Source organism: Capsicum annuum, chromosome 6, assembly GCF_002878395.1.
Source record: "Capsicum annuum cultivar UCD-10X-F1 chromosome 6, UCD10Xv1.1, whole genome shotgun sequence".
Classification (NCBI taxonomy): domain Eukaryota; kingdom Viridiplantae; phylum Streptophyta; class Magnoliopsida; order Solanales; family Solanaceae; genus Capsicum; species Capsicum annuum.
Window position 1 is genome coordinate 150317770 of NC_061116.1, and position 17770 is coordinate 150335539.

Below are 17770 nucleotides of genomic sequence, written 5' to 3' on the forward strand. Positions count from 1 at the left end.
TCTTTCTATTATAGTTTTTATTAGCTTTTCAATTTTTAATTTTGTAGGTATTTTCTCTAAATTAAATTTGTGATTTAAATACTGAATTTTTCTGTCTATTTCTATTTCTTGTGACTTTAAATAATCTAAATTTTGTTCTATCTTATCTAGTATCTTTTTATGTTTATTCTAAGTAACTTCAATTTCTTCTAAAATTCTTATTATACTATTATCTTTTTTCTGAATTTTTTTGCTTGAATTTATTAAAAAATCTATTATTGTATTATATTGTTTATCTTCTGAATGTAAAATATATTCACCCTGGTTGAAATTACACCTTAGAGTGAAATTATCTTTTAACACTCTATATTTTTTTTTTGGTTAAAATCTAAGATTTAAGTAATCGAGGCGTTTTAAAGAAGTTATCTTGTTATCCTAAGTGGTTTAAGTTAAAGTATTTTTTACTTAGCTTAGTTTGATATTTCAATCTACTATTAGTATAGGTTATATCTAATTCTACTTCTTGTATATTTTCTATCAGCCTAGATTTTTCACTAATTAATGCTTTTTTATAATAATTAGATGTTATGGTAATTATTTCGTCTGTTTCTTTAAAGTTTAGAATATCTATTTCTAAGTTTATTATTTCTTTATTTAACAACTCTAGTCTTTCTACAAATTATTTCTGTATTTTTACAAGTTGATGTTTATAAGCAAATTCTCTATAATATTAACGTTGTATTTCTTTAATACACTTAATATATCTTATTGACATTTAATATGCTAATTGATAAGATTTTCTATTAATACGTTCTTTAAGCCACCTTATTCCTAAATCAATTTTTATTTATTCGGAACGTAAGTGCAAGAAAGTCCAAAAGGAAGTGGAGCAAAACGGACGATCCGAAGTATCCACTTCTCTCCTCTTCTCTTCTCTTCTCTCCTCTCTCTCTTGCTATAAACTAGTGGAGTTAGTACAATTATTTCATATCTTTTCTCTCTCTTCAGACTCAGTAAAAATTACACTACACACACTCCAACAAAGAAAAAAAAGAATCTTGATTTTTCATTCTTCAGCTGACGATCTTGGAATTACTGTTTTTTCTTATCAATGGATGTCATTTAGAAAGGGTACGATTAATTTCCTTCTTTCCCTTTAATATATTTCCTGATTTAATAATAAATTCAAATACCCAGCTTGATCTTCTTGAAATAATAAAGGTATCATCTTTATTTATTTGTTTTGTTTATTTTTGTTTTTGGGGTTTAGACAGAAAAGGGTACAAGAAAAGGACAAAAAAGGAGCATTATTTGACAGTGTCAGATAGAGTTTTGTTGAACCTGAACCATCATGGCTGTGGTTGAGAATGCTGCTATTAACGTTGTTGACAGAATTGTGCAGAAAGATGTTGTTGTGGTTGTCGATCATCAGTCAGTGAAAACGAAACAACAGAATGGTGTGCAGAGGTCAAAGGTACCAAATGATCAGAATTTCCAGCAAGAACCCGAGAAAGCTAATGGAATTCAGCAGCAACAACAACAGCACTGCGTCAACGGTAATGGAGTTGATCACAGTATTGAGCATCAGAAAATGAACGGTGTTGATTTAAGGAATGGAGGGGTGGTTGATGGCGATGGTGGCGATGAAGGGTTTAAGAAGGAGATGAGGGATTTGGAAGAAATGCTTTCCAAATTGAATCCCCAGGCTGAAGAGTTTGTGCCACCATCACTGGCTAATAACAACATGCTAGTGCCATTTCCACCCGGCACAATGCATTTTGGCTTTGATGCTAACAATTTTCTAATGCAGATTGACCAAGGAGGAGTTGCCAATGGAAATCCCAACAAAAGGGTATCAATTGAACATCGTTTCCTTTCTGGTTTATCATGTTTTTGTTTTGTTTGTTGCTGTGGAATATGGATATGGTAGGTACTCCACTTTTAATCTTGTGACTGATCAGAATTATCTTTAGTTTGTTAGGTGTAAGATGATCACTCGGAGGACATTTCATATAGTCCAATTGTTATAATAATAAGGGCAGCCCGGTGCACTAAAGCTCCCATGAGCAAGTGCATAAATATACTCCTGAAAGATAAAGTGGATATAGGAACTTGTGTTGTTGCGAGCTATCTGGTTGTAAATATCTTTGGATCTCTTCAATTTGAAATTCGATTTGAAACAAAGATGGAAGAGTTTGAGGGTTATCAAATGATACATAGTGCGATACAGTTAAAACAAAGAATTATAGTAAGAATAGATACCTTGGATACAGGTGAACTTCTCAATGGATTTTCTATCTGCTCCGCGTGGAATTTGGGGAAGGGCCGGACGACAAGGGTCTATAATAATATAGATCAATTGTTATTCTGCATAAAAGTGATTGGAGGGTTTTAGTCCTTGTAGTGTTAAAGTTGAGTTTCTTTTGTTCTTTCTCTACCATTTATTTCGGAAAAAGAAATCTTCTCTGTTTTGTTTTTTTGTAATATTTCTATGTCCGTGGATTTGAGCTGATTAGTGGAGTTTTAAATTGTGTGTACAGAAGAAGAACGGTTATGGTTATGGAAGGAGAAGGATGAATACCCGAACAGGCATGGCCCAAAGGGAAGATGTTATAAGGAGGACGGTTTATGTATCCGACATTGATCATCAGGTAAAATAGAGAGGTCCAATGTTATTGTTAATTGGGTTACTGCACCTTTATCGTTTTTATTTTAATAATTCTGTTTCTTCTTTTGTGTAGGTTACTGAAGAGCATCTCGCAGCACTCTTTCTTAACTGTGGACAGGTGGATGTCTATCGGTTATTTCAAGCTTCTGTACTCATTTGTGATTATTGTCTTGCCTTTTAATTATGTTGAGGAAATGTTTTATTTCCATATCTGTCTAACCTTGATGCGCTGAAGGTTGTCGACTGTCGTATATGTGGTGACACCAATTCTGTACTTCGATTTGCCTTTATTGAATTTACAGACGAAGGTAGCGTGACATGATTATTTCTTTATATATTTGGCCAGAAAGTTAGGGTACTTGTTCTCTAACACACATTTTCCGCAATGTGTCATGCAGAAGGTGCAAGGACTGCTCTGAGTCTTGCAGGAACTATGCTTGGGTTTTATCCCGTGAGAGTGCTTCCTTCTAAAACTGCGATTGCACCGGTTAATCCAACCTTTCTTCCAAGGGTGAGGAAATGTGGCTACATGTAGTTTACCTTTTGTAATAGTGTCCTAGCCCCTAGGAGTGGCAAATGCATACTTAGTGCTGCTAATACTAAAGTTTTTACGTTTTGTGCTGCTGCTAGTCTGAAGATGAAAGAGAGATGTGTGCTAGAACTGTATACTGTACAAATATTGATAAGAAGGTAATTTTGGGTTTATAATTCACTTTGTTGATGGACATCAATGAAGAAAAATATTTACGACTTGTATGTTTGGATGAAGCAGGTTACTCAAGCAGATGTCAAGCTGTTCTTTGAGTCCTTGTGTGGAGAGGTTTGTAGCTGCTCATGTAACAAGTCTGACGTGCTGTTCCTTCTTAAAATCCTAACTCTATGTTATGGATTTTCTTCTCTAACATAGGTTCATCGCCTGAGGTTGCTTGGTGACTATCATCATTCGACTCGTATAGCTTTTGTTGAGTTTGTCATGGTAACTTCCATGAGCTTCTGACTTTTCATTGCTGCTTATACTAACTTGAGTTGTGGACCTTTTCTTCTTACTAATCATCAAAGTACTGTAACTTCCAATAGGTGCTATCGATCTCAGATCATTTTGGTTTTGCAAATGCCTGCCTTTAGCATTTTATCTGCTCAACATTTGTTATATCTTCTACTTTGCTCTCCTTGTTTCGAGAGGGTAAATAATATTAATGTGGTGTAGTGCCCGTAACAAGATGTATACTAAAAAGTAGAGAACCTACACCGTAATATGGTTTTTACAATCTTTTGTAGAGACAACCACAGGAACTTCATAGGTGCACCAAAAACTAATCAATAAGAGGCTATTCCTCAAATGTGTAAAATCATTTTCTAACCCCTCTAAAGCTCTCCTAGTTCTTTCTTTTCACATGACCCACATGATGGCTAGCCGGACGACAACCCATGCCCATCCCTGTATCTTCTCTTCCTTCTTCTAGCTGTCCAGTGTCGAGGCATCTTTTGTTGAGCCCGACATATTTTGACGTACGGCTTTTGTGCAAATGCACAATCACTTCTTGCCCCCACCTTCATGAGTCCTGGTCAGTGAGTGCTATTCTTAGTGTTGAGCATTGCCATCAACCTTTGGATTTCATCCACTGCCCAATCTCTTAGATTTCTTTTGAATCTCAAATCTCAATGAACTCACTCCTCTTGTATCACATGGATTTGTTGCCATCATCTCTTTTTTGCACGAACTTGTGAATAAGATGGGGATGGTCGTCCTCAACGTTCTCTCTCCACGACCACTGTTATCCCAAAAGACTCTTCTTTCATTTCCTACCTTATAGGTAAAAAGCTGTTAATTCTTCTTAACCCTTCATGATACTGCTGAAAAGACGTATCTATAAGGCAATATTTACATTCTAACATCCATTTTCCTTCCACGACTCTGCATTCTTGCTATCACCTCCCTCCATGATGCCTGTTATTTCCTCCCTTTGTAATGCCTGCTCTTCAATCCTAAATTTTCATTACCTACTTCCCAAGTAGTGCCTTGTTGAAAATTCTAAATTTTTTCATCCAAGTCCTCATATTCAGATGTATAGATCTTAACTAACCAGATGAAACTTTCGCTTAGTTGTAGAAGAAGTTTCTCCTTTACAACATTTTTGTCACATTAATTGGAACTCTGTGCCTCTATTTGAACATTATTCTGATGTTATGAGATTCTATTGCGGTAAAAAAAGTGTAGAAGCACCAACTCTGGTCCCTATTTGGATTCTTTGCACCAACTCAAATGTTGCTGGAATGGGTCACCCCTATAAACCGACTTTTGGCTTAAATTTTTTTCTCTCTTTGCTCCTGGAATTCCAGTATAAGCATATACTGCTGTCGCTCTTTGCCCTCACCAGTTAACCCTAATTTTGTTAGCTATCTGAGATTTACAGTGTTTTATAGAGAAACTTACCTATAGGTCTATATATAGCCAGTTGCAGTTTAGTTTTCCTACTTTAGGTACTCAGTAGTGCAGGTAGAGTTACTCTTGGCTGGAGAATTCCTTTAGCTCCTCAACTAGCAGTTTAAATGAGAGAGGTTCGTAGTTTGATAGAATTGTGTCCACCTTCCCTAGAGAAGTTACTGGCAGGTTAATTTTACGGTCACTTTACTTATCGAACGAATTTATCGTTTTATGACTACATTGACTATTTCCACCGTAGAAAAAGTGGGTGATGAAAGAGATTAATATGCTTGACCAATGCTAACTTGGGCCGGGAAAAGTTCATCCTCTGTTGACGAGATTAATCTGGCACATTTGCACCTTTTGCTCTTCATTCACATGAAGGATTATGGTTGATTCGGGTTGACTTATGGATCTTGTACATGTTTTTGAATTGGTTTTCTGCGAATGAAATAGTTGGACTTATAAGGAAAAAGCGAAAGGAAAAGCTGCATCCCTTGCAACTAAAGAAATGGACGGTTGTAAGTAATTTGATGGAGCTTGTTTTACATAGTTCAAGATGGATTACATTATGGAAGGAGTCCAACAGTAGAAACAATATTAGAAATTAAAAGGCCTTTGTCTATTTGATCAGTTGAAGAGGCATCTGACTTTCTATTGCTTTCTACACATGTAAGTCTTGATGTAACTCATCTGTAGCAACTAGAGGTATCAGAAGCCTTAGAATTTAAAAAAAAATTATAGACAAAGAAAATTGCAATCTTGGTATTTTTGATGCCTGACCACTCGAGTGGACTTGTTGACGAGGAATCAGATTTATGGAATGTGGCAACAGAATGCCCCATGGGCAGTCCCCCAGAGCTTTTGCTCTTGCACTGGATGTTCAGATTGTCTGGCAAATTTGTTGTTCACTTTGCTTCTGTCAGTGACCATCTTTTAAGCTCTTGCCTTGAGTTAGGACCTCTCAGTTTACATAGATGCAGGGCTGTTGTTTTGATGAGAAAAATATAAGAGCTAGATACTTGGTACTGTTTGCTCAAGAAAATAGATAATATTAATGTCCAATCAAATCATTGTCGACTATGATAAGTAGGGAGTACTTTTAATACCAGCAATTTGCGGAGTTCGATTCCCCTTGCTGTACCCAAGCAATTGCAAGTGTTCTCAATTAACCTGCGTTCTATTGATTTATACTTTCTCAGTTCATGAGTTGCTTTCAACTGTATGTTTCTTCTTTTTCCACTGGATCCTATCCTTTTAAGGGGTTACGAATTGGTAGGGATATATGAAAGTCCTCTACATTTTTTTTTTCATTCACTGCTTTCTGTCTGCATCTGAGGTTTTCATCTGATGAATTCCAGAAGCTGTTTTCTGTTATTTGTGGGAAATGTTTTTTTCAAAGTGAGATCATGAACGGTAGAGTACATTCTGATTTTCTTGAGTACACACTTTCAGTTTACGTTTTGCTTGTATTAGTTGGAGGCGCATCTTGTGTAATGGAATAACACTTTTAAAGTTTGGAAATGACATACTTGTGCCTGTTCGTCTTGTCTATAAATTGTCTTCTATTTTTCTCTGACACTACAGCTGATTTTCATGGAAGACAACACCTAAATGGTGCCATTTTTTAGAATTTCATACGATAGTGTGTGGTGTGGCATTTATGTGATCTCAACAGTTCTCAGTTCCCGAAGTTTTTGTCTTTTGTAGTATATTTATTAGATTTATAGAAAATTTTGAACTGTTCCATTTTACTGATTCCTTTTTTTTTTTTTGCATCACTGCATCTGGTTAACAGAATTTGGTACAACTTTCTGTTGCCGCGCTTTATGTATGGTCTCATGGTAAATTTTCTTCTGTTTCAGGCAGAGAGTGCTATTGCAGCACTCAACTGCAGTGGTGCAATCCTGGGATCACTTCCCATAAGGTTGCTTTCTAGTTCCATAGAACATCCGCTAAAGCTTCCTCTGATATTTGCTGAGATACTCATTTAATCTTTATAATATGGTCTATGCAGGGTAAGCCCATCGAAGACTCCTGTGCATCCCCGTTCTCCTCGCTAAGCAGTGCTCTGATCAATCACCTTGGCTTTGCTTTCCAGTTGATCTTCTGCTTATAAGCATATCTAAATATATACATATAATATTAGAGTACTTTTGTGGCATTCGTCTTTTAGTTTTCCGTACTGAATCAGCTGGGACTCTCTCATCCGCGGGATACTTATCAGGTTTATTAAGCTTATAGAGTTGGATGGTTTATGAGGGGGTAAGTAGATTTAATTTAGTTGGTATATTATGTTTCTATAGACAATGCCTTGGGTACCAATACTAGATGGATGTTCTTTACAGTTATATTTATCAGTAACTTCCTCAAAATTCGATCCTCTTTTGTGTTGGTCTCTTTTCACTTAGCTTTCTGTTATGTCATTGGGGTTGTGTATAATCTATCTGGACCCCCTGGCCCCCGGGATGTACGAGACCAATTTGCTTGCACTTCTTGTTGTTGGTTTGTGTTATTTGGGTTCTTCCTTTTTTTTTTTTTAAAAAAAAGAAAAAAATGGGGGGGGGGGGGGGGGGGAAGGGAAATGGGGGGGGAGATTACAATGTGGAGAATCGAACCCTCACTAACAAGGTGAGAGTTCAGGTGATCGGAGATAATACTGATGGTGCTGTTGATGTAACTTTTATTTGACACCACTTCGTCGGGTAAGTGGGGTGCAGTTTAGTTGATGTATTACTTATTCTTTCCGAGAAAATGTTTTCCTTTCTTTAGTTGACTTTCTGTGCATGGCTACTTAACATTTTTGACTTACGTATCAAATACAAAAAATAAGTAGAAAGTTCACTTATTTACTGGGAAACAGTTCCTTTGCACCGAACGCAACCCAAAAAAAACTAAAATTACAAGCGCCTCATGGTGGCTCAGTGTTACATCCCTTTTGTTTTAGGACTAGGGATTTATATGTGATGCTTATAAATGGTGGTCAAACAGGTATTTTGATCAATATTGTCTTGCATATGCGAAAACTAAAGTAAGTCAACCATTTAAATTATGTGAAAGTGAATAGCCATACGCTTGTTTGGTCTCAAATAGTGATCTAGAGGGTGAGTTAACTCGTTTGCCATTTTCTTTTTCCAAATGAGATGAGAACCTAAATATTAGTATAAAGTTAGCATAAATAACATAAATTCCACCTTCTAGAAACTTAATTTATCTTTTGTCTTTTTTTCAATTAAAATTTTCCTCTCCCGAATCTTATACATAAATAGCCGAGCATATACATAACTATGTTATGTATATTGACCAAATATGGCAGCGTTGAAAAAGAAAAAAAAAATGGTTGTTTCTTTATTATGGGATGTAATTAACGCAATGTTTTTTAATACTGAACTATTGAATCCACTAATTTCAGTAACAACTTTTCAGTTTAAAAAATTTGAAACACTTAATGAATTCTTAGAATAAAAAATTATCTGTTTGAATCTTCCAATTTTTGTTTTTCTGTTTTTTTTTTCAAAATTTCAAAAGCTCTATTTTGTAGCAGATTTCTTCAAGAAGAACACTACAGATCTTTGAAGGCATTTAGGTGTCTGACAATTCGAAAATATAATAAGAACGGTACAAAAAATGTCGAAATTGTTGTTGCAAAGAATATTTAGTGTTTGAGGTTGATATATGCAATTGCGATCGAATTTTAGATTGAAGAATCCCATATAAATAACATAAATCTCAAGATATGTATAATCTAATGAGTGTAGATTTTTGTGTTAATAGAGAAATTTCTCCATTCTGTTATTGTTGCTATCCATGGCGAAGAAGAAAGAAAAAAAATCTTTTTATTCATTGCTTTTTTTATTTTATTTTTTTTGATGTATGTATTTTTGTGTGTGTAGCTTCTTCTTGTTGTAGTTTTTTTTTATTAATGTTTGCTCACTCTCTCTATTATCATTGCTACTAGATATGGAATGCCCATGTATAACACGGCCCCAACGTGAATGATTTTGAAGGAAAAATTACTTTTTTTTGTAGCTTGATTATCATAAACAAATATTATTCCTATGCAATAAAAATAACGGGATAAGCTAAATAGCATAGTCAAACTATTTTTTTAATAAATATATAAATGTCTACAGTATATCTAAATAAAAAAGTTTCTCTGCAGGTTAGACTTACTTTTGTTCACCATATTTTCTTAGATTTACTTTTATTCACCATATTTTCCGAAGTGTTGATAAATTTTATCAAATTTACTCCACTATATACATTCTTCATAGCAATGTGCTTCCTCTCCTCTGTGATGTCTAAGTTTTTCCAGCATAACAATAACTACTTGGCGAATTTGACATTATCCATTTTAATATTGAACAAGTTCGAAACATGTCCCAAAGCTAAGGTATCATTATATCGACCTTCATTTTCAGCTGAGCAACTTACAAAAATTTCATTTTCCATAGAACTAAATATATCAAGTGCAATATTTTCAACCCAAAAAGAACTAGAGAAACAATGGAAATGGATAAACATCAACATCAACGTCAATTGTTGCATCCATGCAGACAACATGTCACTTTCCAAATTATTTTAAGACAACATGACGTTCCATAAAATTTCTAAAGCATTTAAGGATCTATCAAATTCTGCAAGACAATTGAAGCAACATTCTTTAGCAAGACGGAAAAAACACCGATGCAATCTTTTAGGAGAAAAAATGAAAGTATAGAACCAGGTATATCGTGTAGGAAAAAACTTCTCGTCTCATTACTGCATTAGCCAATACAGAAAATCTCAGAACTCTTTGTATGAGATGTTCAAGAAAAAAATGTCAAGAATTACAAACGAATAAAACAAATAATGCAAGAATTCAACTGTCAAGCCTCAATGATGTTTATTGGGAATGAGTTGAATTATACATTCACATTACAAGGTAAAACACAAGAAAAACTATTCATCTTGATGGATGGAATCAATAAATAGAAAAGCTAAAAGGGAAACTGGATGATGGAAATTCTAGATCGAACTAAAACGTGTATTCACGGGTGGTCTTCTTCATTTCAATTTAGAAAAATTACATAAATATTCAAAAGTCTAAAGTTTCCTCAAATACACGTGTTAGGCCATTATTTCAAGTCAGATACAAAAGGAAGTGGGAAAAAGAGGTTAATTTTTCTGTTCAACTGATCAGGGTTTTAATATTCTATCTTCTAAGGCACAGAATATAACACTTTCCAGTATAAAGTGTAGTCAAATAATTAAATATACAAAACATAGCAAGTGGCAATAACAATGTGTTAAAAGCACCTCTGTAACTTCACAAAGCAGAGGGGTAAGGCTGCACGCGCACTAATCTCTCCACTCCACCAGCCTTAGTTGTGAAATTATACCGAATATTTTATAATACCTTTGTAGTCGGACCCATCTATAGATCGCACATAGAAGAACCTTAGTACACCGGGCTGCCTTTTTTTAACATTATTATTGTAATATAAGAAATAATGAAATTTTTCAGGTTTTATGGAATATTCTTGAAAAAAATTAAAAAGAGAGCTTAATTCTTTCACTCATATATGATACAAAAAAAGATGAAACTTTGTGGACTTACTGTGAAGAATGACTCTCTTGGGCAATAAAAGAGAAAATATGGATGCTACCTCCTGCAACAGAATTTCTACTATATAGACATAGAGTACAAATTATGTGGTTTGTCAGCCATCTTTAATATGATATTGTTGCCACAAGCTAAATAAGGGACAATCTTCCAAGAAAACACAAGGAGAGAAAAAATTCATGAGATAGTTTGACCGGTAAATTCAATCAGCTCTTGCAACGTTTGATCATGATATGATCCATTAGCAGGAATGGTCAAACCATGAATTTTATCTACCCATCCTGCACCTGCAAAACTAATAAGAGAACAAAAATAATTTTTTAGGAAAAAAAAATGATTGATGGTATACTTTCTTTCCTGTTGGATTTCTCACCAACATAATAACTGAGATGCATAGCCATTGGTACTTTCAGTCTTAGCAGCCTGTTCATATGACCTTCCAGTGTCCCAAATCTCAAGCATTACAATTTGATCGTTATGTTTCTCAATCATATCAGCAAAGTGCAACAATACGAACAAGGAAGGATTAGGTGTAATCTCATCTGCAGAGTCATTAACATAGCATAAGACCGTAGAAAGAGAAGGCATGACACATCTGGCGAAGGAAGCAATTGAAACTGTTCCTCCAGGTATACTTGAAGCTTTACATTTGTGCATCCCTGTACATAATCTTACAAGCTATAATTAAAGCAATCCTACGAAAAATTATGTCTGTCCATCCTTCTTTCTTCTCCTTGAGATAGTAGGAGGGCTAACTAACTGTTCGCAACAAATTTTCGTTAATGTTGAAAATTAACTGCAAGCAAAAATAAAATAAACAAAAAGAATAATTTTATATAAATGAATTTTGCGGGTACAATTCCGTTATTCTCTCGATTCTTCTCCCCTAAGTTTTTTTCGTGATTCGAGGGCCTTTGCAGTGTGATTCTCGAATGTAGGATGATTTGGGCCTCTTAGAAATGTGTTTGGATCTCCAGGAATTGTCTGACAGCACTTCGTCTTGTTGAGTTGATCTCGAGCAGAACTCTGTTAGTCAATTCATTGAAGAGCTGTGTAGTCAATGCAGAAGCTTCCTCCAATGCTTGCAGAATGTCCTCCTTTTTCTTTTCTTCCCCCATCAGAATGTTATGTTACTCCCCTATTTATAGTTGTAGGGGGTAGACCTAGTTGCTTGTGATTGGCCGAAATATGTCACTTTGCCTCTTGAAGCCTTTTGACTGGTTGTTGAATTTGAATGAGATTTACACATCATTTGTACATGTGGTGGCATCTCATTGGTCTTGAATTTGACTGGGATGCCACGTCACTTGATGAGTTTGGGCTTTAAGGTGAGATGGACCTTGATGAGGAATACAATAGGCTTATTATTTTTTTAAACCCAAAATAAGTTTAAACCCAATAAAATGTGGATCAAATTTAAATTTTATATGAATTTGATCCAATAAATTTTATGTGTCCACAGATGCCCCTACTTCAAGGTTGGAGGACGTGTAGGCTTGCCAAAACTTAGCGGCGAGACTTGAAGTACTCATGAATGTGTTTTCATTCTCGTGATTTCAAAGGTATTTATTTCTTCCAATGTTGATCATATCAAATTAAAGCATCGTGCGTTTGGTACCGACACTTATTGCCAGATTAAAGTTTCACGTAGTTGGCATCAATCTGCATAGAATCGAGAAGCTTCATCCGGTCAACACTGTAGAAGTGTTACATCTTCATTTTTTTTGTGCAGGTTTATGCAAATGGTCTTGATGTCAGACAAAAAAAGTCGACATGATTGATGTTGAACCATTTAGTGCACTACTTCCTTACTGCTTGATGAGAAAATGACTTGGAATGATCTGATTTTATCCTTGACGACGCTGAAAGTTTTTCATTTTAGCTTCAGTGAGCATGTACTTGGTGTCATTCTTGCGACCTTGTGATGATGAAGTTCTGAGTATTTGCAGTCCATTGTTGCAAAGCAAGTATGTGGTGCATCTCATCCGCGGGGCTCGGGGATAAAGAGGCTTCGAGTGAGAGCATCCCATTCTTTTCAAGGAGCACGTACGTGGTGCCATCCAGCTTGATAATATTGACACAGGGAGAAGCCTTTTCTGACTTTGGTGAGCAAGTACTAGGCACACGTCCACAAAAATATTTATTCTCTGATGGGAGAACAAAAATATGAATTATTTGATTCATAAAAAATGGAATTCAATGTCCTATTTTATCAGTTTTGCTCAAAGTCACGATAAATTCCGTATTTTGATGTAGGAGTATCAAAATCAGGAGTCATTTTTTTGCATTAGAAACTAGACATGTAGAGATACGTCTTACGCGGGAATCGTGATCAGATTACATCTGAATCGTCTCAGATCTAATCTTGGTTCGCTGATATTGCTCCAAAAACAACCTTCTAATCTTGGTTCGCTGGTTATTTCAGCTTTGCGCAGCGTCACGATAAATTCCATATCTTGACGTGAAAGTATCGAAATCAGGTTCCATTTTTTGCATTGGAAAGTAGACTCGCAGAGCTACATCTCACGTAGAAATCACAATTAGGTGGCATCCAAATCGTCTCAGATATTGCTCCAAAAATAGCCTTCTAATCTTGGTTCACTGATTATTTCAGCTTTGCGCAGCGTCACGATAAATTTCATATGTTGACGTGGAAGTATCAGAATCAGGTTCCGTTTTTTGCATTGGAAAGTAGATTCATAGATCTATGTTAAGAGTGAAATCCATCAGAATATAACCTTTAAATTTTCTGAGGTACTTTTCTAAAGTTGCAGCCTAAATCTTGTGATATTCTATTTCTCCTCAGATTTGTGATACTTCATGAATTTCATCATCTACTTCAAGTTTTGGGCCACATCACTTCCGTAATATGTTGAAGGCCAGACTAGAGCAATATTTAAAGTACCACAAGTCTTTTTCTTATCGAGAAGACTTTATTGCTTGGGAGATAATGAAGAATCTTTTTTCTTTAAGACGACATCTTCCAAGGACTCCAAATATGCATTCAAGCTTCATGATTTTTCTTTTTTTTTTTGAGAGCCGTTCACAATTTAGATTTATGCGGGCCAGGAGTGATATGCAGTTTAAGCTCGTGCCTTAAGGAGCGTTTTGACTTGCAGTTTAGGCTCGTGTGTTGAGGAGCGTCTTGAATTACAGTTTAGGCTCGTGCATCGAGGAGCATTTGAGGAGGAATTCTTGTAATCTAACTTTTCTTCCAACCCTTTGTAACGAAGTATTGTTGCACTTCAGTTTGAAATTTATTACCCCCATTGGTTGAAGCAGATTTGCACTTGATCTTGTGTCGACTTTTAGAAGTTGGAGTTTAGAAGTCCTTTGATATTTTCTTCTTTTGCAAGTGACCGATGTCCAAGTATCACCCTTCTTGCTATTGGAGAAGTTATTTTGTATGGATTTTTCCATTGTTTTCTTCAAGGCTGGAACCCCAAATGGGTCAAAGCTCCTAAATTATAGCATGATGATTTCTACAACTTTTGGTGATTCCATAGAGTGAATGGCTTGTAGATCTTTTAAAATTGAACCTTTCATATGGTGTAGTTTAGCGCTAACATGATTTCCGTCAACTGTATCACCTTCACCATTAATGATCTTTCCCTCTTGCATTAATGTCATGGTCTTTTCCTTTAGGATGAAGCATTTTGTGGTGTGATGACCAATAATGTAGTAAAATTTACAGTATTTAGGATCATCAACTTTGTTTGATTCTTCGGGTCGCTTTGACTTAGGAAGTTCAATGACTTCTTTGGCTAACAACTCGTCAAGAATTTTAGGAACATCAGAGTCGAAAAAAGGATATACCTTTGCTTGTAACTCTTTCAAGGTTGGTTAATTTTTCATCTATCGCATTTGTTGCTTTGGAGCTTCCTCTTTTAACTTTTATCTTATAGGGGACTTCGTAAAACTCACAGTTATCGTCATAGATTCCCTAATTTGGTTTTCAGATGAGTCTTTGAATTTCGTGACTTCCTTCCTAGGATAAAAAATAGGTGACACCATTCTATGACTTGCAATACTTAGCTCCATGTCATGAACGCGCGTAGCTAATTCTTTACAAGTTTAAAGGCTTAATTCCTTGGAGGATATACACAAGGCCCCAACGCATCCCTTGAATGCAAACTTCAACCGCGGAAGTTTCAGAAAGTTGATCCTTGCAATCACAGCTCAATGTTCGCCAACGATTTATGTAATTCAGTACAGGATCATCTTTACTTTGTCTTGTGTTTGTCAACTCCATCATGCTGACCATACGACGGATACTGTAGAAACGATTTAGGAACTGACTTTCTAGTTGCTCTCAATAATCAATTGATTCAGACTCCAAGTCTGTGTACCAATTAAAAGCGTTGCCTTTCAAGGAGCGAACAAATTTCTTAACAAGAAGATCACCATGTGTACCAGCACTGCTACAAGTCTCAACGAAATGAGGGATATGTTGCCTTGGATTTTCCTTTCCATCAAATTGTTGAAACTTTGGTGGTTAATACCCAATTGGCATCGGTAAGCCCTTGATTCGCTTAGAATACGACTTTGAGTATCCTACGAAACTTTGTGACGGACCGCCATATTGTGCCTTGATGATGTTTGCAATCATATATTGCAGTTGTTGAACAGTTAGAGTAGCCGCTGAAGCAGATCGATCATCGCAGTAATTGTCACTTGTCTTGATGAGAGATTCACCATCAACTTTTTCTCGCGGTGTTAGATTATAATTTGACTTTCCAAGACTGTAGAGATCTAACTTGCTCATAAGTCGGGCGATTTGATGATCTTTCTCATCAACGGACTTCTTCAAGGATTCAATGGTTTTCTCCATCATTTCAAACTTCTCGTCCAAGTCAATTGCATCAACCACGAAGGTGTTGACTTTCGTTGAAGTTGGAGAATTCATTAAGTTTTTAGATTCTCCAAAGTTGCAACCAGTTTCAGACGGTTCATCTGATAAAATAAATGCAAAGTTGCCCCCAGGGGTTGTAGTTACCCCCAGGGGTTGTAGTTACTACCGAAATTTGAGTTTTTCTCCTTTTTGTCATCTCCAAAATAGTGAAGTATTGGGATCCATCCAAAGCACAAGCGTTGAGATTGCATCGATTGATGGGGCCAACAAGTTTGATCTCAGTAGACGTGGCAGTAGTAGACTTCTTCCACGAAACTTCATTGATTTTTTTGAAGTCCATTATAGTATTTGAATATGTGATTTCCTTTGACTTGTAGGAGGAAGAGATGAAGAGCAGAACTGGTCCACTGGGTGTGCCAATTTGTTCGCAAAAAATTTTCGTTAACGCTGAAAATTAACTGCAAGCAAAAATAAAATAAACAAAAAGAATAATTTTATATAAATGAATTTTGCGGACACAATTTCGTTATTCTCTCGATTCTTCTCTCCTAAGTCTTTTTCGTGATTCAAGGGCCTTTGCAGCATGATTCTCGAATGTAGGATGATTTGAGCCTCTTAGAAATGTGTTTGGATCTCCAGGAATGTCTGACAGCACTTTGTCTTGTCGAGTTGATCTCCGGACAGAACTCTGTTAGTCAATTCGTTGAAGAGCTGTGTAGTCAATGCGAAAGCTTCCTCCAATGCTTGTAGAATGTCCTCTTTTTTCTTTTCTCTCCCATCAGAATGTTATGTTACTCTCCTATTTATAGTTGTAGGGGGTAGGCCTAGTTGCTTGTGATTGGCCGAAACATGTCACTTTGCCACTTGACGCCTTTTGACTGGTTGTTGAATTTGAATGAGATTTATACATCATTTGTACATATGACGGCGTCTCATTGGTCTTGAATTTGACTAGGATGTCATGTAACTTGATGAGTTTGGGCTTCAAGGTGAGATGGACCTTGATGAGGAATACAATAGGCTTATTATTTTTTTAAGCCTAAAATAAGTTTAAACCCAATAAAATGTGGATCAAATTTAAATTTTATATGAATTTGATCCAATAAATTTTATGTGTCCACACTAACATCTTCTAAATTGATCATATCATAGTTAATTTTATGTTCCTCGAGGTCATTTTCTCGTACCTGTTGTTGACAAGATGTGGCGAGCTCTGCTACCTGTACTTTCCAGACTGTTGATAAGTTAAGTTGTCGTCAGAGCATAGCTTCTACATGGGTTCTTTCCTCAGCAAATTCTGCTTGTTCTTCTATTCTTGCCCTAGCATGCTCCAGGTCTATGTTCAAGGTCTGAAGTATGGACTGATAATCTTTCTCCACATATACTCGTGCTTGCTTATTTTTCCTCTCCACCTTAAAGTTTGGACAAATGTTTGCTCTCAGGTTTTCACCACATGGTGGCTGATTGTGACAGGGGTGAAGTGGACAACTGGTACTTTACATGGTTTTATGATCAAACCCCCTAGGATCAAATGACCAAAGGATTTGTGAGATGTTGAGATAGTATCATTCAAGGTTCTGGGCTTTAGAGTATTGATAGAAGTTAAGTGTTCAAACCTTGCTACAGACGAAAGTCTGGTATTTAAGTTTAAAAAAGGTGTAAGAGCGGCCCATCATTCATTGAGTTTTGAACCTTCCACCATTGGTCCTCAGGGATTTCTAGTTATCAAACAGAAAATGCTAGCAAGAACTAAGCCGTTGATATCGGTATATGTTATGGTCGCTATCCCTAAGTTAAGTAAAGCCATAAGTTGATAAAAAGACTTGTATTTGCATGGCAATTCTGCCTTGGAATACATACATATCACTTGCTGCCAGACAAAATATTCGGGGAAGCATTCAAGTCTATAAGAGTTTTCAAATATATGGAAAATGTATTGCTTTATAAGTTGGAAAACAATATTAATGACTCGGTACACATTAAATCGTAGTAAGACTTTGGTACTGGCTTAAAACACTTATTAAGTTGAAATTACATCTAATGATCTGTAACCTTGGGTCTCCTGTGAACTGCATCAATGTCATGGACATTCTCCAGCATGTCATAAAGAACTTTCACTTTCAACTGTTTTGTTGTAATTTTCTATCCTCTTATTTGCATCTCCTAGATTAAAGTTGTCAGCAAAATGACTGCTTCCAACACATCATACTTTTCACATAAATTCTCTTCATAGCCAAACTA

At 35.9% G+C, this 17770-nt stretch overlaps 1 protein-coding gene across 2 annotated transcripts; it reads left to right on the forward strand.

Annotated features, from left to right (window-relative positions):
- The first annotated feature begins 812 nt into the window (after nucleotides 1-812).
- Nucleotides 813-7455, forward strand: LOC107852144 (polyadenylate-binding protein-interacting protein 11). Of its 2 annotated transcripts, none has more exons than XM_016697199.2 (11): nucleotides 813-1110; nucleotides 1250-1831; nucleotides 2520-2630; nucleotides 2721-2765; nucleotides 2883-2955; nucleotides 3046-3158; nucleotides 3278-3337; nucleotides 3420-3467; nucleotides 3555-3623; nucleotides 6938-6999; nucleotides 7090-7455. In XM_016697199.2, the coding sequence occupies exons 2-11, from the start codon at nucleotides 1331-1333 to the stop codon at nucleotides 7133-7135; spliced, it is 1128 nt and encodes a 375-aa protein (XP_016552685.1). In that variant the 5' UTR covers nucleotides 813-1110; nucleotides 1250-1330; the 3' UTR covers nucleotides 7136-7455. The 2 variants fall into 2 exon arrangements, with proteins under 2 accessions (XP_016552685.1, XP_016552686.1); XM_016697200.2 differs by having other exon boundaries at nucleotides 858-1110; nucleotides 1254-1831.
- The last annotated feature ends 10315 nt before the right edge of the window (nucleotides 7456-17770 follow it).

Bases quoted from the DNA above. Each gene is read 5' to 3' on its own strand.
- LOC107852144 (XM_016697199.2), top strand. From the start codon at position 1,331: ATGGCTGTGGTTGAGAATGCTGCTATTAACGTTGTTGACAGAATTGTG. The intron at 2,766-2,882 runs GTGGATGTCTAT...GATGCGCTGAAG, and splicing joins TCTTTCTTAACTGTGGACAG to GTTGTCGACTGTCGTATATG. The intron at 3,624-6,937 runs GTAACTTCCATG...CTTCTGTTTCAG, and splicing joins CTTTTGTTGAGTTTGTCATG to GCAGAGAGTGCTATTGCAGC.